General features: G+C 50.4%; 1 protein-coding gene across 1 annotated transcript in view; it reads right to left on the reverse strand.

Annotated features, from left to right (window-relative positions):
- Nucleotides 1-26,987, reverse strand: part of DLGAP2 (DLG associated protein 2) — a 690,510-nt gene that overhangs the window by 18,175 nt on the left and 645,348 nt on the right. Inside the window, exons 10-12 of the mRNA XM_088832602.1 lie at nt 8,469-8,818; nt 7,656-7,697; nt 1,012-1,097 (exon numbers count right to left, since the gene is read on the reverse strand). Coding sequence (XP_088688728.1) covers nt 1,012-1,097; nt 7,656-7,697; nt 8,469-8,818 — 478 coding nt within the window. The remainder of the gene's footprint in view (nt 1-1,011; nt 1,098-7,655; nt 7,698-8,468; nt 8,819-26,987) is intronic.

Here is a 26,987-nt window from a genome sequence, read left to right on the forward strand (position 1 = left end):
TGTGTGTGTGTGTGTCTGTATGCATGTCCATGCGTGTCTGTATGCATGTGTGTCTCTGTGTGTGCATGCTTGTGTATGCCTGTGTGAGTGTGTGTCTATGTGTGCATGTGTCTGTGTGTGTCTGTGTGTGTGTGTGTGCATGTGTGTCTGCACACCTAAACTCTGCCAAGCTACACAAGTTGGCTCCTCACCAACTGGACGTGCAGATGGCAGGCAGCTGTGTGTGCAGCTGGCTAATGGATCCGCCTTTGCTGGAGGCAAAGGCGCTGAGAAAGAGCCACCAGTGGGGCCGGGGGGATGCAAGCCCAGGTCCCGGGGCAGAAGACGTGGTTTCTGAGCGGCCCCCATCCTGGGGGAGCCATCAGTTTGTGCTCTCGATTCCTTGGCAGTCCATACATTTGCAGGTTGGTCTAAAACCCTCACTGTGGGTGACTTGCCAGGGTTTCAACAACCAGACGCTGCCTGGCGCTCACGATGCGATATGCCCATCAAATCTGCCTTTATGAAATTTACAAGATATGCTATATAAAACAGAATAATCACCCCGTCCTCGTTACAAAAACAGCACTCTTGTCGTGACTCCCCTGTGTCGGGCAGCGTGAGGGCTTCTTTTGAAGCGTCACCGTCCTAAGCATTCTTCAATCTTCTGGCATTCTCCCTCTCTCTGCGGATGTACTGTTAACATCCTAAGCGGGAAAACCTGCGCTGGCTTTACGCTCATCCTTTCTCCTCTTTGGGTGAAGGGCTCTGGTGTTCAGAGCTGCCAGCCCCTCCGCTTTCACAGGTGGTAAGTTACTTTAGAAAAAAATGAGTCCCCGGCCACTAGCAGAAAGAAGGCTCAGAAGGATGCTAATTCATACCCGAATGATAGCCACTGAGTTAGGTTGGGTATGTATGACCCTGTCTCCACCAACGGCATGAGCCGTTGACGGCCAGTGCTGTCCAGACACTCGCCGTCACGCTTCTAACCCACAGCCCTGCTCAGGGGCCCCGGGAGTCGGAGGTGGTTACCGTTTCTCATCTTCCACCTGCACGCCCACCGAGTGGTACTCCCGCAGCCCCCGGCTCTCCGTGTCGGAGTCTGTAGCCGTCTCCACCTAGTGCAACAGAGAACAGCTGAGTTTAGAACCAAGGCGGGGACCTGGACCAGGGACTATTTGTGTGTGTGTTCATCTGCCATAATTAATTATGCATTTGTGTAATTAATGCAGAGATGCACTTGACCCAGGAAAACAACACGGGAGGGAAATGCACTCGTGCTGGTGTAACTGTGTTGCTACAGTGCTTCATCCAATTGTGCATGACCCCCTAACTCAACGCTGAGCCTCCATCTTCTAAAGGTATGCAAATAAAATTGCTTTCTTTAGCTTGGGCGAAAAACAGGCTGTGCTGGATTGCATTATGAGAGGACGTAAAAGCTCTTGTCACATCCTGCAGGTACAGCATGAACCGGATAGAGCTAACGCAACACACGGGCTGTTGACTAGGACGGTGGTGATGACGGCGTCCACACACGTGACATACAGAAGAACTGAAGCTTCACTAGCCCCGGGCAACCCCTCCACCCACCTCGACACAGCACCATCTGCTCACAGGATGTGCCCAGGGCAGGGCAATGCCACAACAGAACAGAAAGCGTGCACTCCACACACAGTCCTTACGGTGACTGCATTTGCTGAGAAGTCTCCCCAAGCCCAAGGAAGCATTCGTGGTGCAATTTTAACTCATGAGAGAATTCTAGTAGCATACAGTTTCTAAAAAAATAACCAAAACTCCAAAAGCAAAGAACCCTCCCGCTCCCAAACTCTCAGTATGAAAAGTCTGACCTCCCAGCTTCCATACTGTCCCTTTTCTTTTTTTGCAAGAAATAGTACCTACTGTCTCAAAAGGTGTTTTGACTCCAGTCCACAAATGTCAAAACTAAACTGTCAAACACATCTTTTCTTAAAAATATTAGTGATCGTTGCAAGGGTAACATACAAACCATTAGATGAATAACTGTGACACCCTCTCCTGCTGGAGCTGAGAGAAGAGGCGCACTGGGCACTCGTGGCTGGCTAAGTCTTTGTTGCTGGGGGCTGATGCAGTTTGTGATGAAGAGCAGTTGTGCTCCTAAGAGCTGGTGTTTGTTTTATGCACCAGGCACTGAGCTAAGAGCAGACAAGTGTTACCACAGCTGGTGCACATGATACCCTGGGTCCAGCCACATGGAACACTTGAGGAATCAGAGGTGAGTAATTTGCCCAGGGGTGCACAGCTTGTAGTGGGCAGAGGCATGCTCAGTATCTGCTGTGGCCAGAATCAACACGGCCATGTGGAGACCCTGCAGCTCCTGGGATGGGGCCGGTGGGGGGGTTGCGCAGAGGCCCTGTGGAGCCTGGGACAGCGGTGGCTCAGCGATCAAGAAGCCACCTTCAAGGCAGGAGCCTCAGGAGATGCGGGTTCAATCTCTAGGTGAGGAAGATCCTCTGGAGGAGGGCATGGTGACCCACTCCAGTACTCTTGCCTGGAGAATCCCAAGGACAGAGGAGCCTGGCGGGCTACAGTCCATGGGGTCACAAAGAGTCGGGCACGACAAGTGACTTAGCACACACGCACAGGGGGAAATGTGCTTGAGGAGAATTCCTACCCTTCTGGTGATCACCACGTCTTTCTAGTTCCAAGTGGGTCATGGCTGACATAAATGTTACCTTGCTGGATGTGGACGCTGTTGTTACTACTGTTTTACACGAAAAGATTGCAATAAGTTAATATGTTAAAAACGTTACCCATGTCAGTGCAATATGAGCTGCCTGTGTTCTAGCTGCTGTTCCATTCTATGACTATAACCTGATTTATTTATTAGATATAACTAGTTTTCTGCCACTATAAATAATGCTGTTGTAGATCTATGTCTGTGTGTGTATATAATTTTGTGACTATATTCACAGTCTCTGCGGTGAAGGAATTCCATTTTGCCATTCTGGTAGCTATTGCTGAATTTGAGGGACACACAATATGGATGAAATGACTTCATTCGCATAGTTTCAGGCAGACATTTGTACGGAAAGAGCACTAATTGTTATCATAAAAATGTTCAGAACATTGGCCTCATTACTTCCACTCCTAGGATTCCGGTCTAAAGACGTTTCCTTGAATTCTAACATATGAAAAGGTGAAAGTGGGGGAATCAGGAGGACAGGACACTGGCAACACCGAGTGACTTGAGACTGCTCACGACACAGGCACCCGCACAGGCACGATGGCTGAAGCCACGGAGATGCTGGCGACACAGCACAGACTCAGGAACGCGCACCAGCGGGCGGCGTGAACGAGCCAATCACAAGACGCGTGCCACACAGAGAACGCACACGTCCGCACAGAGAACGCACACGTCCGCACAGAGAACGCACACGTCCGCACAGAGAACGCACACGTCCGCACAGAGAACGCACACGTCCGCACAGAGAAACCGACCAGAAAGGGACCAAGACCAAGCAAAATATCACAAAACAGCTTGTCTTCTTTTCTCCAGTGTGCACAGCTTCTCTCTTATCGTTCTCTTACAGTGAATGAGAAAAATACAGCTTCTGGAGTCAAATTCTGCCACTTGCTGGCCACATGACACTTGGGTAAGTTTCAGATTCTATGGCTGTTTTCTTCCTAATTTCAAAAGTGAGGGATCAGCAAACACGGGGTTAATGGGGGTGAAACTGTGTGTGAAGCCAGATTCAGGTAGGTTCTCCAAAGCAAATCTTATGCTCCCTCCCTCACCTCCACTTTAAGATCCACAGATATAGTAATGATATATTAAGTTCAAGGAATACATAATGAATTATATAGATACTACAGTGGTTGTCATATGAAACCATTCTAATAAAAAATGGTCTCCGTTTTTCAGAAGATAAAGGTGGAGGAGGATGTGGTCAAGTTGCATAAAGCCAGGACGGGCTAAATATTTATCAATTTCAGAAATCTTGGGAGAGCTTTATGAAGATGGGGAAATCAAATTTAGGACAAAGGAAAGGAATTATTATTTTGTACTGCTGCTGCTGCTGCTGCTAAGTCGCTTCAGTCGTGTCCAATTCTGTGCGACCCCACGGACGGAAGCCCACCAGGCTCCCCCGTCCCTGGGATTCTCCAGGCAAGAACAGTGGAGTGGGTTGCCATTTCCTTCTCCAATTATTTTGCACAGTGGGAAGGAAATCAAAGGAATTTTTTCTGAAAAGAAAATTTGGATGAGAAGTGTAAAAGCATTATAAAAGTTTTGAGAAATATATGTACATATTCATTTTTACAAGAGCCATGGTGTTCTAAGGGCTTCCCTGGCTCAGTGGTAAAGAATCCTCCTGCCAAGCAGGAGACCTGGGTTCAATCCTTGGGTGGGGAAGATCCCCTGGAAAAGGAAATAGCAACTGACTTCAGTATTCTTGTCTGGAGAATCCCATGGACGGAGAAGCATGGCGGGCTACAGTCCACGGGGTCGCAAAGAGTCGGACACGACTGAGCGACTAAACAACAGCAACAGCAAGGGTGTGCGAGGCATGGAGAAGAAAGAGCCTTCCCTGGAGAACGCACACGTCCGCACAGAGAACGCACACGTCCGCACAGAGAACCTGTGTGTGTGAGCGAAGCAAGTGCTGATGGGAGCTGCCTGCTGGTGGATGGGGACGGATCCTCCCTGTGGCCACGAGAGTGGTGGGCGCTGGGCTCCTGGAGCACCCACCTCTTGTCCCTGGGCCGTGACAGAGGGGCTGACACTGAGCCATGGGCCATGAAGAGCGGGGGAAGGGTGCACAAGAGAGTACACGTGAGTGTGTACATGTGAGTGCACACCTGCGGTTGTGCGTGTGCACGCATAAGTGTGTACATGAGAGTGCAAAAATGAAAGTGCACATGGGCACACCTGAGTGCACACCTGTGGGCACGCCTGTGTGTGCATGCACGTGTGTGCATGAGGGTGCAAACGCTAATGTGTACATGTGAGTGCACACCTGTGGCAGTACATGTATGTGCACACATGTGTGTACATGAGAGTGCACACGTGAGTGTACATGCATACACATGAGCTCACTTCTGTGGGCATGCATGTGTGTGCATGCACATGTGTGTACACGAGAGTGCACATGTGTGAGCATACATGTGTACATGTAAGCACACACCTCCGTGTGCATGCTCATGTGTGCACGAGTGTATATGTGTGTGAGCACACACATGTACATGAGCACACGCCTGTGGGTGTGCATGTGTGTGCATGCACATGTGTGTACACGAGAGTGCACATGTGTGAGCATACATGTGTACATGTAAGCACACACCTCCGTGTGCATGCTCATGTGTGCACGAGTGTATATGTGTGTGAGCACACACATGTACATGAGCACACGCCTGTGGGTGTGCATGTGTGTGCATGCTCGTGTGTATACACGAGGATGCACATTTGAGAGTGTGCATGTGTGCAGCACATGTGTGACATGTGAGTGCACGTGTGTATGGCCCAGATTTTCAGTAAGTCATGGCTGATCACTCACAGCTGGAGGGACCAGAAAGCAGCAGGCTGTTAGAATGTTGGCTGAGCTCTGATCTTGGGTTTTTGCTCACAAGAAGCTCATCTTAGACTCTGCCTTTAAAGCTCACACAGCAAAGTGAGTGAGTTGCTCCCACATGGAGTCCCCACATTTTTCTTGGTGACCTACTGTGAGTCCAATAGATAGAGGCAAACTGCCTTCCCTGCCCTACGAGATGTTAGAAGCCCCAGCAGAAGCAGGCAGGAAGGTAGGGGGCTTGGGGGAATGTAACCTGCCCGGGACTCCTGGGTGTAGTCTCGGGGAGAAAGTCTAAACCTAGTGACCACCTATGACATCACAGGGTGGGCATCACTCCCATTTTAGAGATGGGACAACTGAGGCAGACAGGATGGAAGGATCCCTGGACATCAGACCACATTACAGGATCTGGGAACACACACACATGAAACAAAGGTAGAAACCCTGCAACAACAGACAAATCACAGGTAAAAACATGAACACAAAGAAAATCATTCGGTGTCACCGTCACTCTGAGGAAATGAGGTGGGGCCAGACGTGGCGTCCAGGTGAGGGGGCAGGTCACCAGGAGGCCCGGGTGCAGCCTGACCCGCAGGGCCTGGGGCAGGACGCGTGGGCTTAGCTGAGGACCCCACACGTCAGCCCTTGTCCCGGGCCTGGGCTCCAGGGAAGGTGCAGGCAAGAGGGGCCCCTGCTCGGCAGGAAGAACGGCGTTTGCAAAATGAAAGGTGTGCCAGACCCTGTGTCCTGGGAGGTTGGGCAGCAGCCCAGCAGGAACTGTCCCTGCAGTGCCAGACGGACACTGGGACGCCCACCGCCCTCCCTGCAGGCTGAGGACAGGGTGACGGGCAGGGTCAGCTGTCCTCCACGTGGGGTCGTGGGTGAACCAGAGCAGGCTCGTGGGGGTCAAGGCATGCCCCTCAAGGCATCCCTCTGTGTGCTGGGGTCCCCTCTCCTGTCACTGGCCTGCAGCCTCGGGTTCCCCATTCTGGACTGGACGTGGCCCCATGGCAGGTGGGGCTCCCGTGAGGACGGGGGTGGAGCCTGGGGGGATGGGCTCAGACTCGGAGCATCCACACGGGTCCCCAAGCCGGCCCCCGGCCACGCTCTCTGCACTGCTCTGCTCTGGGCCCTGAGCCCTTGATGCCCTCCAGCACTTCCCGGGAGCTCTCCAGGCCTGTGCAGTGGTCCTTCCATCAGCTCGACCTCCCCCTGCTCCCGGCTGGCGCCCCGCCGGCCTCTGTCGCTCGAGTTCTTCGGGTAACATTTTCTTCGGCTTCCAGCTCACCCCGCTGGGCCACCCGAGCTGACACACTCACCCGTCCCGTGACTGTTTTGCCGCCGGGAGGACAGTGGCCCCTGCACTCACACGCTCGCCCACGCTCGCCCACCGACACTGACCGAGAGCTTGCTATGTGCCAGGCGCTGTGCTAGGCGCTGGGTACCAAGAGGGGCAGGCGTGCCCGCCCGCCTGCGACATGCAGCTGGGGGTCTGCAGGGGCTTGTGGGAGGGGGGCCCTCTGCGGTGAAGCTCCGCAGCTGGAAGCAGAACAGGGTGTGGGGCAGGCAGGGTGTCAGCGGCTTCTGGGGGTGACGTGGAGGCGGGAGGGGGATAAGGCAGGTCTGTCGGCTTCTGGGACAGTCTGAAAGCATCTGATCGTCTGGAATGTTCCCACTGTTTTCAGAGAAGTGGGAACCTGACCCTCCAGCCCTGTTTGCGGCTCAGCGGGCAGCCCACAGGAAGCCTGTGGAAGGTGGCAGGTGGGAAACCAGGGTCACAGGCGCCCAGGGAAGTGACCTTCTTAGCCTGGGGGCCTCACAGGTCTCCTCGGCAGATATGACTGTAAAGGCAGAGACCTTGAGAGCAGCAGGCGCACCTGGGCCAGCACCTTGGCCCAGCTGGCTGTGGCTGCGGGGGTCACTGGTGCTCAGAGCCCCAGCTGTGTCCTCAGGAGGGGGCTGACTGCGTCTCCGGGGATGCAAGGGTCCCCGCGACAATGGGAGCACCTAGCATAGAGCCTGGCATATAGATGAGGACAGAGAGGCGACGAGAGCGGAGGATGAATAACCCAGAAAGGGAAGAAATAAAATTCATGCGTACTTGGCTCAGGGGCGTATTTTGGTACTTACATCTGACCTTGGGTATGGCTGATGCTCTGGGAATTCAGAATCCTAAACAAAACAATGAAGCCACAGTGTGGAGACCGGGTTCAGGGGACCCGACAAGCGGGCAGCTCGCCAGCCTGCCACCCCTGGCCCCACAGCGCCCGAGACGTGGCTCCCCCTCACGCCTGCGCGGGCCCTTCTCCCTGGAGCAAGGGAGGCCTAGGGTTTTTAAAATGCCCCACAGGACTCGGGCTGACGGAGGTGTCCGGGCTTGCCGAAGACCTTCCTGGCTGCTGACCCTGCCTGGGCAGGGGGTTACCAGACATGTGGTCCCCAGGAGGCCAATCCTGGGCCCCACTGCTGAGCAGTAGCTAGGTGGTGCTATGTCCCTCCTGTCCTGAAACTCAAGTGGACACGGTGGTGGGTGTCAGCGCAGGGGCAGCTGTTCTGGCTCTTGGTGATCAGAACACAATGAGAAGAATAATCTGTGGGTACCCAGGGGTTGGCGTGGGGACTTTTGGGGCCCCTGGGTGGATGTGCCCCTTTTTCCTGCAAAGAACCTCCTGGTCCTTTACCCTTGGTCCCAAAGCCCAAAAGACTAAAAAGCTTTAGAAAGATCAGGTTTCAACCCCACACCCTCCTTCTTATGCATCAGAGTAACCTATCTCCACACTCCATGCTGCTGGCTGCCCCTGGAAGTGCCTGGGGGTCCTCTGCCCGCTGCACCTGCCGCTGGCTTCTCCTGAAAGCTGGGGCTCAGAGACTCTGGGTGCCTGCAGGGTCCCCACGAGGACCGGGTCCATGTCACTGGGGTGGGGCATGCACGCGGCTAAGTACCTGGACCCCAATGGAGGAGCGCTGGCTCTTGAGGAATTCCTCGGCCTTGGACGCCAGGATGGCCTTGTCGCCAGTCCGCGTGGTGCCTCCCTGGCCCTCGGAGGCGTGGCGCTGGGCCGCGGCCGTCTCCAGGGCCAAGCTCATGGCTTTGTTGCTGTCCAGACTGTCTGTGGAATTGTAGAGGCAGCGGCCATCTGGGGGCCAGGCGGCCATCCTCTGGGCGCGGCTGTCCTGGTAGGCGTCCTGCGTGGACTCGGTGCTGCTCTGTGCTGTCACCGAGATCAGGGGCTTGGAGGTGGTGCGGGGGGGCACGGGGGGCGGCGTCTTCTTGTAGCTGGCGTAGGAGATGCCTGCGAGGGGGACACAGCCGGTCAGCGGGGCACCCGTCCGTCAAGCCTGCTCTCCCGCCCAGCACCCGCCTGCCGTCAGGCACAGCTCCCCTGGCGTCCAGCCTAAGAGAGGACGCAGAGTGTGGGGGAAGCTTTATGCTCAGTCTACGTGGACGTGTGTTTAACAGTGAAAAATTATGAAAACACCCCCAAATCAGACAGAATAGGTGACTTCTGACTCAGCAGGACAAAGGGCAGCCCACAGTCCTCATGCAGGTCAGGCATCGGGAGAGGGGCTCGTTCTATACGCAGAGCTAGAACCGCAGGGCCTGCACGGTTCTCTCCAGACTAAGACAGACTGTGTTTGCACAGAAAACCTGGGAACGAAGAGAGGTTAGAAGTGCACTCTAACGACGACCATCATCAGTGACAGTATGGCGGAAGGCTCTCTGTGTGCTCCGCAAATGCTTCTGGTGAACAGGTATTATTTTCATCATGGAGAAGAAACACAGGGACAGCAGGCTGTCTGCTCCCTGTGAGCACAGGCTCGCTGGGTATAAACCGTGGGGCTGACTAAGAAGGGAGCCGGGTCTCCACGTCCACCCAGTTCACCTCTGCGCCCTGTGCCCACATCGCAGCTCCATACACATCATGGGCTGGAAATCCACTGAAGGGAGTAAGCGCAGCTGGAACCGAAACGGTACTGAACGCCCCTTAGAAGGCGTCCAAACTCACCAGCTGTATGTGCTGGGTCCCGGGTGGTCCCGATTCTCACGGCAGGAAAACCTCACAGCTGCTCTGATGGGAGTGGACTTCCCACTGAGGTCGGCTGTGCTGCTTTCCCTGGAAGGAAGAACTGACTGGAACCCCAGGGGGGCCCTCATCATCAGCAAACTCGGCACCCACGCTGGCAGCAGGTGAGTGAGGGCAGCTGGCTCGGGGACCAGACAGGCTGGTGGATGGCCCGGTGGGCGGCCCCCTCCCCGGGGGCAGACAGGGCAGCTTTGCTTTAAGGGCCTGCAGAGCCAGGCCAGGAGTCAGCGTGTACCCTGCAGAGATGTGCCAACTCCTTTCCCACCTGCGGGGAATCCAACCAGCACTCCCAGGCCGCAGCTGCCCTGCCAGTGACTTTTAGATCTGTGTGAGTGGATTCTCCCAAGAAATAAAGCATCAAGTGTCACCCAGATGGACATCAACAAATAAAACAGTGAGTTTATCACGTCAGGAGGATCTGAGTTTAAAGGCATAGAAACTGCACATGAAGATTAATAAAATGCAAACATTTTCAAAAGGGTGACTGGGAAAGAGGCACCTATAGGTAGAAAACAGGTAGGAAGAAGGCTATTAGAAAAATGGACTCTGGACATTGTCTACAACAGAGAAACCTCTGAAGTAAGTCTTTTTAAAGACATGCCCCCTAATGCTCATCAGCCCCAAAAGGAAAATTGTTGAAAACTGACTTTATTTCAAGTTTTTATTCTGGGAGATTCTGATGTTTGAGAAAGTGTTCCCAAGCTCCGACCTCCAGCACTGACGACTAGCTGACAGTGAAGTGGCTGAAGCTCTTCTGCCCAGAGCAGTGGCAGGGGCCCTCTCCACCCAGGGCGGGGCGGCTCCTCCCCTCACGTGGTGGGGCCCTTCTGCCTGAAGCTGCTTCTTAAAGGCACATTCACTCTCCTCACCAGGCCTGTCCACCTGTGGTGCTAAAGGGGCTAAAATCCTTCGGTTTAAGAAGACCTCCATCCATCTGGTCAGAGTCAACTGTGATGTGTCCCCTCCAGCCCTGTGGTAACTTTTGCCCAGGCCCCATGGTCAGTCCTGTTCCCTGGAGCTCACAAAGCTTCAGGGACCCCAGACGGTTCACCACAGCCCCTCAACGCCCCTCACACACCTACAGGCGTGCCCGGGCAAGCCCCCTTGGAGCAAACCCAGGACTTAGTAAGCTTGCTGAAACCCCAGCATCATCACCACGGGGAAAAGGTCACTGAGGAGTCAGGTCCTAGGAGTCAGGCTGGGCCCCTCGGTCCACGGGATTCTCCAGGCAGGAATACTGGAGTGGGTTGCCGTGCCCTCCTCCAGGGGATCTTCCCTACCTGCATCTCCTGCTTGGCGGGTGGGTTCTTTACTGCTGACCCATCCGGGAAGCCCCTCCCGGGGCTAGCTACTGCAGAACAGAGGGACTGTTCCAGAAGAAGGAAAATGCAAAAAGCACAGCAAACAAACCTGCTTCAAGAAGGTTGTTTCTGGCCACAGAGAAAAAACTGAATATATCTGGGTTTCTCAGATAAGAGAGCGGCTCAGGCTTCACTGCAATTGCTGGCAGGTGGAGAAGACACCCTGGGATCTGGAGTGATCAAGGATCTGGGTACCGCCAGCTGAGGCTGGACATCGTCAGGACCCTTTGGGGAGAGTTAGGCCCTGAGATGCAGAAGGAGTTGCAAATGCCCTGCTGGCCCTGGGGGCAGGAGTGCCAGCTCCCTTCAGCTGGTCCTGGCTCGCTGACTCAGCAGCAGGAAGGGGGCTGGGGTTTCAGGAACCAGGGGGCATCCTGTGTCTCATGGACCAGCTGAGCAGAGCAGGTGCAGGGGACAGTGGGCAGGGGACAGCATGCAGGGGGTGGGGCCTTGCCCTGTTCTGCCCCCAGACTGCTGTTTGCCTGGGGAGGTTTCGCTGGCTCTACCCTCTCGGGAACCATGGGGGCCCCAGACAAGTGCTTGTCCCCCTTCCCTGTCTGGGGAATCTCAGACCTTCCGCAGTGTCAGCCAGTGCTGCTCAGCCCAGAGAACCTGCGCCCCTCTCTCCCAGGGGACCTTGGTAACGCCTGGGGACACTCCTGGTGGTTACGATGGGGAAGGGGAGAGGCCGGGGTGCTGCTGGATGTTGTCCGGGCTCAGGAAGGCCCCACCATGCAGATGACCAGCTCAGAAATAAACCCAAGTGAGGCTACCACCTCGTGTTCTGGGCGGGGGTGGGGGCGGGGCCCTCCCGCTCCCCTGTGATGTGAAGGGACATGGGTGGCCAGGTCTTTCTGAAACGGCTCATCTTTCCCTGCATGGGGTCAGGTTGAGGCCCACCTTCCTGACCCGGGACATGGCTGGCTGTCCAAAGCGTGTTCACCTCTCCCACATCACGTTTTGTTTCTCAGGGAGCTTTTCTCCACTGCTCGTACCATCGCTATGACAAGGGAATCAAGCACAGTATCTACATGTGAATTGATGGGGAAAAGTGGGAAGAAAGCTTATTGGCAGCTTTTCACGTGAAACACTGGGAGCTAGCGGCATCTTCATGGGAACGCAGGGAGCACAGCTCATTTAAGGAGGAGGGTCTTTATTCTTTGACACCGTGTCTGCAGATCCCGACGAGAGCAGGTGGTTCCCCCGCCCCTGGCTCTGTGCCGTGCTGTGGCTGAGTGCCCCAGTCCTCATCCTACAGCGGGGCGGGGGGGTGGGGGTGGGGTGGTCCTAGGTGCTTCTCTTGAGCAGAAATCCTGATTCTGAAGAAATGCCCCCTGCCTCCCGGCACCTGGGGGTGACGGTGTAGGTGGCCGAGAGAGCCAGGAGCACAGATCACAGAGCAACGCCTTGCCATCGCAGTTGGGTTTGTGTTCACAGTGTGGACACAGCAGCAGCAGAAACGCAGGCGTGTGGGCTCTCCGGCTGCGCTCACCTCCCCAGGAGTGAGGACACGCGTGCGAGGACGGTCACACTGTCGTACGATGAGACACCTTCCCGGGGAGCCAGGCCAAGGCCCTCCACGCGACAAAGCCCACGCCCAGCACAGCTTGCCTCCGCGTCATGCTCAACCTCAAGGGAACCCCTTCACCTGCTATAAGGGATGAATCTGACTAAATGTACCCAGTACAACTTAGACTGAAAATCTGACAAAGCAACCAAACTGCCTTCCTGCCTGGTCGTCTTATTTTCAGTGTTGCCATTTATGTCCACGGTCACAGGAAAATCCACTATCACATCTTCTCAACTTAGAATGCGTTTGCCACAGGGTGATAATGTGAATTTATACACTGATTTCTTTGTAAAAATGTAGTGGGACAACACATTTTCCTAACAAGTTAGTTAAAAGGGGGCACCTTGGCAGGACTGGTGCTGAAGCTGAAAGCTCCAATACTTTGGCCCCATGATGTGAAGAGTCGACTCATTAGAAAAGACCCTGATGATGGGAAAGATTGAGGGCAGGAGGAGAAGGGGATGGCATCACCAACTCAATGGACATGAGTTTGAGTAAGCTCCAGGAGATAGTGAAGGACAGGGAAGCCTGGAGTGCTGCTGTCCACGGGGGTCACAAAGAGTCAGATAGGACTTAGTGACTGAACAAGTCTGTCTGCGGCGAGGCAGAGAACAGTCTATACTCAAGCTGGGAGGGGCAGCGCAGTGACGAAAGGAAGCGTTCATGCTGTTTCCACACTGTGTCGGTGGGGGGTTGGGGGGCTGAGGCTGCTCTTAGGGCCAGAGTGGATGTGATGTCCCCCCAGAACGTGGGGCTCTCCTGAGGGCATCTGCAGTGGCATTTAGCCGCCGGCGGCCAAGGAGAGTCCCAGCTGCACCATTGAGGATTCCTGCCTGCGGGTCCACCACCACCTTCTTATGGCTTCCCTGGGGCGGTTTGCAGCCCCTGAAAATACCTGTCACTTGTCCCTTGATCCGCTTGTAATGGCCCCAGTGAGAATCTAACACATATACTTCATGGAAATAAACAGCTGCTACCTAATGTTTTGTGAATAACTTAACACAAGCTAAAGAAACACATGGAAAAATACACATAAAAGTTCTAGACACGCACACACCAGATCCATGCCCACACGTTAGTGCAGAAGCCAGATGGGATTTGCAGTTCATACTGTGAGCCCTGTGCCTTCCCGTCGGGCGTATCCACGGCAGTCCCCATGACCTCGGACAGGGCCGCTCCCTGCAGACGCTGCACCGCTTTTACATTCTCAGTCAACTGAATGCTTCCGAATTTGATAATTTAAAAACTAACTATCAGTTGTCAGTTTGAGGCAAATAAAGCTTAATGCAAATAAAACATTTTAGATAAATAAAATAACATGGAGACAGAGTTTTAAAAAATATGGGTGTATCACTATATTCATTCATGAGTCCACTCTCCTGACAAATACATGTTGGTACTTACAGCTTGTAGAGCAGAATTGTATATTCTTTCTTTTTTGAATTGTTTATTCTTAAATGAGTTCTTAGAAGTGGGAAATACAGTAAAGAAAGAATGAAAGGGAACTCCCTGGCGATCCAGTGGTTAGGACTCCGTGTTTTCCCTGCCGAGAGCAAGGGTTCAATCCCTGGTTGGGGTTTAAAATTGGGCAAGCTGCGAGGTGCAGCCAAACATAAAAAAAAAGAAGACCATGAAGAAGAAAGAATTAAAAATGCGCATTTGATCATGTTAATTTGCTGCCACTGCTTAAAATAAATAATTATACATATCCTTTTACACATTCAAGAAAAATATTCAATATTCAGTTGAACAGTTTGGGTAATAATGATTGAGCTAATTATTAGGTACAGGCTGTATTGTCTGTCATTTTCTACATGTAGGTCAGACAAACATTATATACGAATGAAAATTTTAATTTTAACTTAGCAATGTAATTCTACTGAAGTATGTACAGCTTCAAAGAGCAGATGAATCAACAGATTTCTAAACAATCTAAAATTTATTTAAATAAAAGTGATCAAATACAAATTTTGAAGTAAAAATGAAACAACTTTCTTTAGGTATCCTGAAGGCCTGACTACTTTCTCTCTCTGCCTTTTTTTGGGCTGTGCTAGGCAGCATGTGGGATCTAGCTCCCCACCGAGGGATCAAACACGTGTTCCCTGAGTTGGAACAGCAGAGTGTTAGCCGCTGGACCGCCAGGTAAGTCCTAGCTCCCTTTTTCTCTCTCTCTTTGTAGATTGAGTCCAGGCAGGAACATCCCTTTGGTTTTAAAACCTGACATTGATTTTCTTTACCAAGTGCCTAACACTATGAAATCCCTGGAGGTCTGCAGGCTGTTTTGTGGTTCTAGGGGGAGATTGAATGCACTTTGCTTTAATGCATTTCCTGAGTTGGTCTGGATCCTGCCTACATCTCAGGGATCAGATGTGTTGGTGAGACTCACCCCAAAAACAGTGGCAGTGAGAGGAAGCAGCATGGGGAGAAGCCTTCACCACTGAGCCTCTCGAGACCGATTCAAGGCTCCAGCACAAGAGAAGGCTCATTACACTACTCGAGATGGAAGGAGCCATGGCAAGGAGAGCTCCATGAAAATGGCACTGAACTAAAAGTGTTAATGCTTAAAGAAAACTTTGTTAGTTCTTCTCTGGTAGAGCCGAGTGATGAGCATGTGAAAATCAGGCTTTCCTAGGCACACGCAGGCTTAAGTTCATCTCATTTGGACTCTTTCTGAAGAAATGACTCAAAGCCCTGGGTCAGAAGGACGCTGAGCCGGCAGGTGGGAAGAGGCTGCAGCCACGGACCTGCTGGTCGAGCGACAGGAGGGTGGGCTTCTCCACTTGGATGGCGACTGTGCCTAAAACCTCACGGATCTGTTCCGGGTCTGTGAGAAGGGCCACCTTCCAGATGGCTTTGTCCAACAGCTCATCCAGGAGTCAAGTTTAAATGACCTGAACTTTTAAAGGGTTCCCAGGTGGCTCAGCGGTAAAGAATCCACCTATAGTGCAGGAGACATGGGTTCGATCCCTGGGTTGGGAACATTCCCTGGAGAAGGAAATGGCAACCCACTCCAGTATTATGCCTGGAGAATCCCATGGACAGAGGAGCCTGGCGGGCTACAGTCCAAGGGGTCACAAAGAGTCAGATATGACTCAGTGACTAAATGACAATAACAAACTTATAAAATATCTAAACATCTGAACTACAATTAAGCATCAGTTCCTCCACATTTGAGCTGCACTTGAGCACCTCAACACTCTCGAGCAGCCAATGGGGATGGTGAGTGATAGCGGCCGCAGGCCATAGTCTTCCAGGACGTGCTGGTCTTGAGTGTTTCCTCCAGGCGAAGTTCAATCAGTACAAGCCCACTTGTCTGTTCAACGGATGACACAAAGCAGAGGAACTCCATTGTGAAGACTTTCCTGTAGGTCTTCAAAGTGTTGGGTTAGCAAATCTACTGAAGGGGGATTTGGAGAAACACACTCTCTTTGAGGTAAACTAACTTGAATGGGATGAAATCAACTACTGCACAGTCTATACTTCCACATGACCTTGAATCATCTCAAATGCTAACACATTGTTACTTCAGTGGGTTCCTTATTATCCCTCACACCTGGAATTCTGGACACCGTTTTTGATTTTGGTCCTTACAAGCCATTTGCAAGCCAAAAAGGAAATTTAAAAATTAGCATTCTATCGTATAAAGCACAAATATGTAATCAAGATAAAATATACTTCGAAAGGCAGGCTTCACCATTCTATTTGAATGTAACAGTCACACTTAAATTCATTGCACTCTCTTAATTAGAACTTCAAAGATAACAGCATAAAAGGAATTACAGTAATCAAGCCCATGAATGTCTAAATGAGAGTCTGGATATTGGCGAACCCAAACCAAAGGCAAAGATTCAACATAAAAGATTAAAGCTACTTTGACACTTTAATTAATGTCGGTCTCAAAACATAAGTGTAAGTCACACAGGATTCAGAAGTCTTGTCCCCCTGGCATGAGCACAGTGGTTTCCCTGAAGTTACAGAAACTCGTATGGGCCGTACAAGTTCTGATGGGCCACCAGCAAAGACATCCACCTCCCATGTGTTAATTAGCAAGAAATTACAGTCTAGCCAGCATCTAACATCTTGCAGATAGTAAAATGAAATGATGACAGCTGTTTCATGGTTTGAGACACTTCCTGTTTTCATTTAAAATATTTAAAACCCACTTTGCACAAAAAGAACTTGGATTTTCCAAGGAAAAGTTAAGAATGAGGCAACTTTTAAAGGTGTAGAGAATTTGATAAGTTTCTAAGTACAGAATTCTGAGTGTTCAAGGGGCCAGACTGCAAACAAAAATGACAAAACATCAGGACTGGTTTACAGTCAAGTCCTGAGGTTGTGGGGACAGACAAGACAGAATGTTGAAACATACAGGGTGCAGAGGGTGGTTCCCCCCAATCAGGTGTCCAGTGGGAAACAGCTGTGTCCCGAGTCTGTGAGAACAGGAGGCTTCAACTTAGTTGAAAACGCTGAATCACGGAAAACAATTATTTTTTTCAGTGGAAAAGCTGACAGACCCACCACAAGGACACAGTTGGGGGACTCGGGTCAGTCTGTTTCTGGAGGATCTGCAGACACAGCAGTGGACGGCACTGTCCTCTGTCCTCAGAGCCGACACATGGGTTGCACCTCCTTTCACAGGGGACGTGTAATCAGGAATGAAGCCTGCATTAGAGTTGTGCCAGAACAGTATTTTTACCATCACGATGTGTGAGGGAGTAATTCTGGGGTGGTGCTTTGTTTCACAATGAAATCACTGACTTCACATTGGCTTGTGGTAAACAAGGCAGGTGTGGCTGTGGACACCCATGAGTTACAGTATTGGAGTTACTACTGTCTCTTGACTCAAGGAAAAGGGAAAAACCTTCCAATAAAAAATTAATAAAGCAATAACGCTGATATTAATTGCAAGGGTAAAAATAACACGTAACTTGAGCTATTTACACCTACTGATGCTCAGCATCTAATGAATACATCGTAAATTTTGCCTTTTGTTGTTCTGGTCAGTCATGTTTGTGACTGTTTTGTGACCCCATAGACTGTAGCTTCCCAGGCTCCTCTGTCCATGGGATTCTCCAGGCAAGAATACTGGAGTGGGTTGCCATGCCCTCCTCCAGGGGATCTTTCTGACCCAGGGATGGAACCCAAGTCTCCTGCAATGGCAGGCGGATTCTTTACCACTGAGCCACCAGGGACTTCTCCCATAACGCTCTATAAGAAAGTTGGGAGACATGGACAAGGTGACCATTTACTGTCTTTTCAGAGACTGCAGGTGACGTGTCGGCCTGCCGGCTGACTCCCTTTCCTGGGCTCCACCTCCCATGATATTCTTTATGAAACAGAAAACCTGACCTGACACCTGGAGCTGGAAAACAGATGACGCAGTCTGTCATGAAGCACACAGAAGTTCTAAATGAGTCCTCACAAAGAACCAGGCTGCTGATCCACGCCTCCCTGGATGACAGCACATTGCTGTCAGCATTCAGTGAACATTTTTATTCTCCTGCTGTAAGTTCAGAACATCAATCACAGAGCAAACCCACCTACCCTGGGAACAATGTTCCCACCTGAGCGCAGCTCAGAGAGAAAACGTCCTTTACTGATTAATCCATTTGTTCACTGTTTTCATTAAAAACTCAGCAAGTATTTCTACAATGCTTAACACATCCCAGTCCCTGGGGACCCAGCAGTGAGGAAATCCCTGCCTCCCTCTTCTCCCGTCGTCAGGGAGGAGACAGAGCCAAATGCACCATTACAACACACGGGTGCTCCCTGTGACGGGCTACAAGTGCAACCTCACAATAGTTTTGTGAAAAGCACCACGGTATGTATAAAACCTAACTGACTTTTCTGCCTGAACCTGGGGTCTAGTTTAATATTCAGTTAGTACCAGGTTCATGGTTATTCTTTTGAAAGAGAAAGAAACACAAACATCTCTAAAGGTCACACCTACATGGTAATAATGTATGACTAGAAAAAAAGCCAACTTAATTTTGAAGAGAAAAGAGAAAGAATCATTCAAATGGGGCTTTAGGAAAGGAACTCCCTGATCTCAGGCCATAGGCGGGGCCTTGGGGTGCCAGGCCTGGGCTTCCTGAGCTGAAGTCTGGCGCTGCGTCTAGATGTGGACGAGTGTGGGTGGGCTTGCTGTGGCGGCCTCATCTGTAGGACAGTGGCCGGTGCTTGCATCTGACAGATGCAGACATAGGCTCTGAGCATCCTTTGGAAAGCACACAGCACTGCCTTGTGAAGAGCCCCCAATGCCACAGTAACTCATTTCTTTTTGGCATCATTCGCCAGATAGCACAGGCCATTTAGAAACTTCCTTTGCAGAGACAGCTAAGCCCCAGTCTGCAGGAAGGGGCGAGCGGGCGGGAGGAGACGCCTCTGTCCCACAGCTAAGATCTAGGATCTCAGTTCCTGCTGCAAATATTCGGAAGAGGATAGAACTCTGACCATTTCATGAATCATAGACCATTTTGTAATAACTCAGTATTAATTAGCAGAAGGGACTAAATGTTAACTTCTAAGTATCAGCTGAGAAAATGTGATCACGGTGATCACCTATTTGCAGATATGCCCAGAGCTTCTAAACCTATTCAGTTCCGTTTCCTTCCCTTTCATGAAGTATGTCTATAGTATTTTATAGATATTAGGCACAAAGTAAATATTTGTGGACTGGATTCCATTGAGCGTGTGACTGATCAAAATGGCAGTGAAGGAATGGCCTGCTAGAAACCAATAAACACCGACGTCCTATTAGAGAGAGAGGTCAAGGCACACACAGACACTCTAATGAACGGGTACGCAGCCTCGCCCCACATTTGCCACTCAGGAATTCAGAGGACCTGCACCTGCCACCCCAGAGACAGCCACGCTCCTCAGCTGGCGAAGCCTTCCTTCTTCCTCACACTCATGGCGACATCAGACACAGTCACCTCATCCTTCCTTATCTCTTTCCTCCTTGGCTTCCAAAAAGTAATAAATGAATGTCCATCTGTCTGTGCTCAGTCTCTCAGTCATGTCCGATTCTTTACGGCTCCCGGGACTGTAGCCCGCCAAGCTCCTCTGTCCATGCGATTCTCCAGGCAAGAATCCTGGAGTGAGTTGCCATTTCCTACTCCAGGGCATGTTTCCGACTCAGGGATCAAACCAAAGTCCCAGTGGATTTATCATAAAGAACATTTATAAATGGGTAAACAGAGGTATAAATGTTCTTTATGATAAATCCACTGGGACTTTCAAAGCTCCCCATCATTTGTGTTTAAAAAGCACAGCATGGCTCTGTGTCTTAATGACTATGTTAGGATGAAGTAAATTCAATGTAATTAAGTGTTTTATTAGGGAATGCTCTACATATATGAATATATGTCCCCTAGAGTCCATGGTTTCCTGACTATGGTTCACTGCCACCTAGCCATCATTTGAAAGGATCAGTGAAAAATACAAATTTCACAACCCAAGTCTGAAACCACAAACCAAGCTCACTATACAAGTATGTAGCCCTCTACTTCTTTTGGTGCCTGAAAATGGGTTGAAAGAGTAATATCAACCTCATTCAGTCTCTGACTCCAAATTTGGGAACATTAAAATGCCCTAACCAAATTCTGTTTTAGCCTAATACCCCTACTGAAAGGAAATGATAACCAGCTAGTGCTAACTGAAAGTCTGAGTTTTGAACAGCTCTGGTGTCTTTGTAAAGGCAAACGGAAGTTGGTGGCGGAGTACTTTTCTCAGTCAAAAAAGTATTTTGAGTGTTTGGATAACTTGCACTTAAAGCAAGGCGGTTCCCTCAAAGTCATTTTATATACCTGAATAATTCTTACCTGTCCCGGGAGTCAACATCAAAACTGGAAGGATCGTCCGCAATGATTCTGCAGTTAGTGGGCCACTGAGGACCTCTTTTCAGAAGTGGCCAGATGTCATCCGAGGAATAATGAGGCCTGGGTTGCGGCCATTCTGGGAGAACCTCTGCACTTGACCTGAATCTCAGGACAAGACTTGCGGATATTATTCGCATGTTTTTCCCACAGTCCTTCCCATTGCAGCAGCTCTGGGTGCCTCTCTGCAGAGATTTTGCTTGGGGAAGGCAGTTTAAGTGGACTCTTCTTGACTTTGGTGATTTAAGGAAAAGAAACGAACATGTTATTTCTTTCACAGCTACGCTGCATGTGATTCACTTGTGTGTCATGTCAAATCTGATAAAAGCAGTGGGCACCCTGAGTTGGTACTGTCTTCCTTGGTGGCTCAGATGGTAAAGAATCTGCCTGCAGTGCAGGAGACCTAGGTTCGATCCCTGGGTCGGGAAGATCCCCTGGAGAAGGTAATGGCTACCCACTCCAGTATTCTTGCCTGGAGAATCCCATGACAGAGGAGCCTGGTGGGTTGCAGTCAGGGGGTTGCAAAGAGTTGGACACGACTGAGTGACTCATATACATACACAGAGAAAGACAATCCAATGAGCAAGCTGTCTGAGAGGACGGCTTAGCCCAGGGGAGCTTAAACACTGAACTTTAAATATTAAGTGAGTGCAAACTGTTCATGTAAATGGATTTAAATATTTTATAAGCTGTAAATTCTCAAGTCAACCATTCTTACATTCAACAAATATTTACTGAGTCCTGTACAGCCCAGACGTACACACAGATCAGGAAACTGGGTGAATGCAAACTCAGCGCAGCAAATCCAGACGTGCCTGAGTGTAGCCGTGACCTTAGAGGGTGCGAGGAGACACACTGACTAAAGCTCAGAGACGCCTGCGAACCGGGTGCTCACCGCTGCTTCGGGAAGGGCAGGCCAGCCTGCGAGCAGCAGCCTCGCTTAGGAGCGACAGCGGCGTCTGTGATTCCTGGCCTGTGTCCCTGGAGCCTGGTGTGGTAAGACTGGTCATGTAGTGGCAGGGGCCCGTGTGGCCAGCACGCCATGAAAGACCCCACCGTGAGCAGGCCTCAGCCTCCTGGCCCCTGGTGTTTGCACATACGACTTCAGAAGGCATGTTCTGTGCGGCCAGCAGCGAAGGGACCAAGAAAGTGCCCCTGAGACCCTGGGCCCCTTGGAAGTGTATCACCCCCCGTTGCGTGGTTATGTGCTGTGTTCTTTGATGCAAACTGAACACTCATGGGTGGGAAACTCCAGCCCCTGTTCTAGAAGTGTCTGATGCAGTGTTCAACACCAAGTGGTGCCTGTTCTCATGGTCATGGAGAAAAAAGAGTCAACAGTAAAAACTAAAATAATTTCTGATACTAATTATCTATGAGAAAGCCTAACACAGAAAACTGCAAATATCTTGCCCTGTGTCTCCAGGGAAGCCTTGCTCATGAGAGCAGAGAAATCCTACTGCGAGGCCTGCCGCTGGGCTATGACCCATCAGCAGCTCAGTCAAGCGGATGCCCTCCTTCTCAAGACAGAGAACATTTTAAATTTGAAAACTAAAATGCAGGGGATTAAAAAATTACATCAAAATACAGTTATCAAAACGTTAGGAAATTTCTGTGACTGTGGTATCTATTAATGCAGTTAATAATGAGATCTGGCAAGAGGACTGATAACGACGGTCGATTTCAAAGCCTCATGAGCATAAAGGGTGTTTGAAATCCTGGCAGGGATTGTGAAGCGGCTCTACACGGGGTCCAGCACACCAGGGCTGGAAGCCCTGGTGCCGTGAGCCTGCTCTGCTATTGCATTTGTGACCGGGGTCATTTTATACTAAAGTTAGACCAGATCACCTGACATGCCTCCTGAAAAGACCTGAAGGCAGGTCAGGAAGCAACAGTTAGAACCAGACATGGAACAAGATTGGTTCAAAATCGGGAAAGGAGTACGTCAAGCTTATATATTGTCATCCTGCTTATTTAACTTATATGCAGAGTACATCATGAGAAATGCTGGACTGGATGAAGCACAAGCTGGAATCAAGATTTCATGGAGAAATATCAGTAACCTTAGATATGGAGATGATACCACACTTAGAGCAGAAAGCAAAGAGGAACTAAAGAGCCTCTTGATAAAGGTGAAAGAAGAGAGTGAAAAAGGTGGCTTAAAATTCAGCATGCAAAAAACTAAGATCATGGCATCCAGTCGCATCACTTCATGGCAAATAGACAGGGAAACAAGGGAAACATTTTATTTTCTTGGGCTCCAAAATCACTGCAGATGGTGGCTGCAGCCATGAAATTAAAAGATGCTTGCTCCTTAGAAGAAAAGCTATGACACACCTGCTGCTGATGAGTCGCTTCAGTTGTGCCCAACTCTGTGTGACCCCACAGATGGCAGCCCACCAGGCTCCACCGTCCCTGGGATTCTCCAGGGAAGAACACTGGAGTGGGTTGCCATTTCCTTCTCCAATGTGTGAAATTGAAGTCGCTCAGTTGTGTCCGGCCCTTAGCGACCCCACGGACTGCAGCCTACCAGGCTCCTCCATCCATGGGATTTTCCAGGCAAGAGTACTGGAGTGGCTTGCCATGACACACCTAGACAGCATATTAAAAAGCAGAGACATTACTTTGCCAACAAAGGTCTGTCTAGACAAAGCTGTAGCTTTTCCAGTAGTCATGTATGGGTGTGACAGTTGGACCGTAAAGAAGGATGAGCACCAAAGAATTGATGCTTTTGAACTGTGGTGCTGGAGAAAACACTTGAGAGTCCCTTGGACTGCAAGGAGATCCAACCAGTCCATCCTAAAGGAAATCAACCCTGAATATTCATTGGAAGGACTGATGCTGAAGCTGAAACTCTAATACTTTGGCCACCTGATGCGAAGAACTGACTCATTAGAAAAGACCCTAATGCTGGGAAAGACTGAAGGCAGGAGGAGAAGGGGATGACAGAGGATGAGATGGCATCACTGACTCGATGGACGTGAGTTTGAGCAAGCTCCAGGAGCCGGTGAAGGACAGGGAGGCCTGGCGTGCTGCAGTCCATCAGGTCACAAAAAGTCAGACACGACTCAGCGATGGAACAACAAAGATGTTAGAAAAATTAAGGATCCACTTTTTATCCCTCCTCACCTCCTGAACGTATTAGGGGTCCCCCAGGAGCCCATGGACTCCAGGCTGGGAGTCTCAGTTCCAGAGCCCATGGCCCCTCTGGGAGTCTGTCTCCAGTTTCCTCATCACGTTTCCTGCAGGGCCTCAGCTGCAGACCTGCCAGGAGAGGAGTGGGCACCTTCTCCCTGGAATGACCTGCCCTTAACCCAGCAGTTGGGACGGGCTCGGGCCCGGCAGCTCCGTGTCTGCTGAGTCCCAAGGGCCCCCTCAGGCTCTTGCTCCCTCTTCTATGGTGGCTTCTCCGGCTCCTGCCCTCAGTGCTACTCCTGGACCAGAACTCACCTGTCCTGCAGCTCCTGCACACAGACTGCCCTGGCCGACGAGTCGCCTGTCCAGTGCCAACCCAGATCCAGCTCAGGGACGCCCTCGGGACCCACCTGAGCCTCCAGGTGGCCTTTGTCCTCTGATGTGCCCAGCCACAGGGGAGGTCAGACCTGCCACACGGTGGCCAGCAACCCCCAGCCTGCAGAAGTGAACGCTGTTTCTGTACTTTTAGATCTACCTGATTGATCGTTTTACAAACACAGCTTCTCAACATCTGTGAAAATGCCTCCCATCTTAATGATCACCCTGGCCCCTAACCCCAGCCACAGGACAGAAGATTCTAGTCCGTCTCCTTAAGGTCAAGCTGCTGGCCAGAGTGCAGGGCTGCTGATCAAAGTTCCTGTGTAAATGATACGACTATTTTAAATGTAGAACTTGAAGAAACACTCTTTGTAGATACCGAATTAGTCACGTCTGTGCAGAGGAACAGACCAGAAGAGGTGTTGACACGTGGAGAGAGAGGTTTACGAGAGGAACTGGCTTGAGTGACCATGGAGGCTGTCGAGACCTGAGCTGTGTGGGCCCCGTCGACTACCTGGAGACTGAGCAGAGCCGATGGTCAGTTCCCATCCGAGGGCTGGCAGGCCCAAGACCTGGGGGAAGCTGGTCTCTCAGGTCAAGTTCAAAGGCAGAACAGTCAGGCTGGAGGAATTCTCTCCTACTCACGGGAGGGCTAGCTTTTTGTTCTGTTCAGGCCTTCAACTAATTGGGCACATTAGGGAGGGCAATCTGCTTCACTCAATGCGAGCATGTTAACACGTCAAAAAACACCCTCACAAAAACACCCAGAATAATGCTTGACTAAACACCTAGGCCCAGGCAGGCTGACGCATAAACTTAATCATCACTGGTATCACATATACAGTTTTCCAACATTCCTTGGACTAGCAGTGCCTTAGTCCTCAACCACTGCTACTGCTAAGTCACTTTAGTCGTGTCCGACTCTGTGTGACCCCATAGATGGAAGCCCACCAGGCTCCCCTTTCCCTGGGATTCTCCAGGCAAGAACACTGGAGTGGGTTGCCATTTCCTTCTCCAATGTGTGAAAGTGAAAAGTGAAAGTGAAGTCACTCAGTCGTGTCCGACCCTTAGCTACCCCATGGACTGCAGCCTACCAGACTCCTCCATCCATGGGATTTTCTAGGCAAGAGTACTGGAGTGGCTTGCCATTGCCTTCTCTGTCCTCAACCACTAGTCCAAAGCAAAAGGAACCAGCCACCAGAAAACTTGGCAGGAGAGACAGATGGGTAAGATAGAAAGGTTGCAGGAAGCCTCCTTCTCTTCCCCTCTGAATGATGTTTCAAAGGATAATTTTTCTTAAAGGTTAATTCTTCAGAAAATAGAAATACCTAAGAGGAAACCACTAGGTATGAGTCCAAATACATAATTTTAAGTTGTCAAAGTGTTTCTTGGAAAGAATAAGCAAAGAAGAAAAATCCAAAATTGTGAAAGTAACAAGTACATTATAATTTTTAGTGCATTTTGAAGATAGTATGCGTAAAATGATTAAGTACAGATAATCAACAAACTCAATATATATACAGTACTGTGTGGCCATGTTCCTCTGACTTCCAATGTTAGCTCATCCTCTACCTCACTGCAAGGAAAGAAAACTCCTGAAAGCCAGTGATCTGACTGAAGAGCATAGCACAATGGCTCTTTCTTCCCGAGAGTAAACTTATTTTCTTTTAAAAGTTCTCAGAATATTTTATAATTTTTTAAATTTAAATAATTGGTTTTAATGTTTTTTAACTAACACATTATAAGAAACAAAAGCCATAGTATCAATGCTTTCTAAACATAATGATGAAATGATGTAAGTATATACTGAGAGTAAATATGATTCACTACCATAGGTTACAGCGCTTTGTAAGTGGCACTAGTGGTAAAAGAAGCTCCAGCCTGTCAGTGCAGGAGACTGAAGAGATGCGGGCTCAGTCCCTGGGTCACAAAGATCTCCTGGAGGAGGGCATGGAGGCCCACTCTAGTACTCATGCCTGGAGAATTCCATGGACAGAGAAGCCTGGCGGGTACTGCCCATGGGGCCGCACAGAGTCCATTAGAGACGACTGAATCGACTTAGCACGCATACGTGCACAACAGGCCACAGGTTTTGGCATCTAATATATTCATATATTTAAAAGGGAAGGACATTTTAGAAATAAATGAAAATTAGGGTTTCTCTGTTTTAGTAAGTGTGTACTTTAGCTGGAACTCATCTGCTCGGGGGTGGGAAGGAAGGCATTTGTGTTGGCTCCTACACTAATTAGATGAAGAGCAAATCAGTGAAGGCTTCCTGGAACCTGAGTTGACAACAAAAGCATAGCTCGGAACTAGGCAAAAAAAAAATTGGAAAAGCAAATTCTGGGCTCAGCAAACAGCACATGAAGTGAGAGACTGTGAGGAGGGGTGATGCAGTGGTGCTGCAGGAGGCAGTCTGCAGCGGTGGGGGGCGGCGAGAAGGGCACTGAGGGGCCCTCAGCGCGCCCAGAAGGTGAGCAGGCCGGGGGCGCAGCCACGAGGTGACGCAGGGGTGAGCGGTCAGCCCTGCAGCACCTGCGCCCTGGATCTAGCCGAGTGACTCATTCATTCACCTATTTACGCATGCATGGATTCATTTACTGAATTATTGATTATTTAGGGTTTACAGTGCTAAGTGCTAAGTCGGACTGGCTCACGTATCCACTAGTTAAACAGATTTTTCCTGCAGTGACTGACCATGCTGGCCATCATGATGGCCTGACGGGATTACCAGGGTCCTGGCTGGCGGAAGGCCAGAGGGCAGGAGTCAGGGGAGGTGCTGTGGGGAGCGGGCCGAGGTCACACGGCCAGAGCCCAGGAAGATGCCAGACTCCACACGCAGGAGGCATCCTGAAAACGGGAGATCACGGGAATGCTTGAGAGGCAAGTTACTGCAGAAATACAAGCCACCAGATAGAAAAAGGTTTACGGCTGTTTCCTCCGTCATGCTTGGTATGGATTTTCCCTCCGTGGTAATGCCTCCTGGAATCAGTGCTGACGTATGCTGAGAAAACTTCTGACCCAGAGAAAAATCATTATCATCTAATTTTACACTGTTT

Source organism: Moschus berezovskii, chromosome 26, assembly GCF_049115385.1.
Source record: "Moschus berezovskii isolate FMDL1 chromosome 26, NW_MosBer_1.0, whole genome shotgun sequence".
Lineage (NCBI taxonomy): Eukaryota > Metazoa > Chordata > Mammalia > Artiodactyla > Moschidae > Moschus > Moschus berezovskii.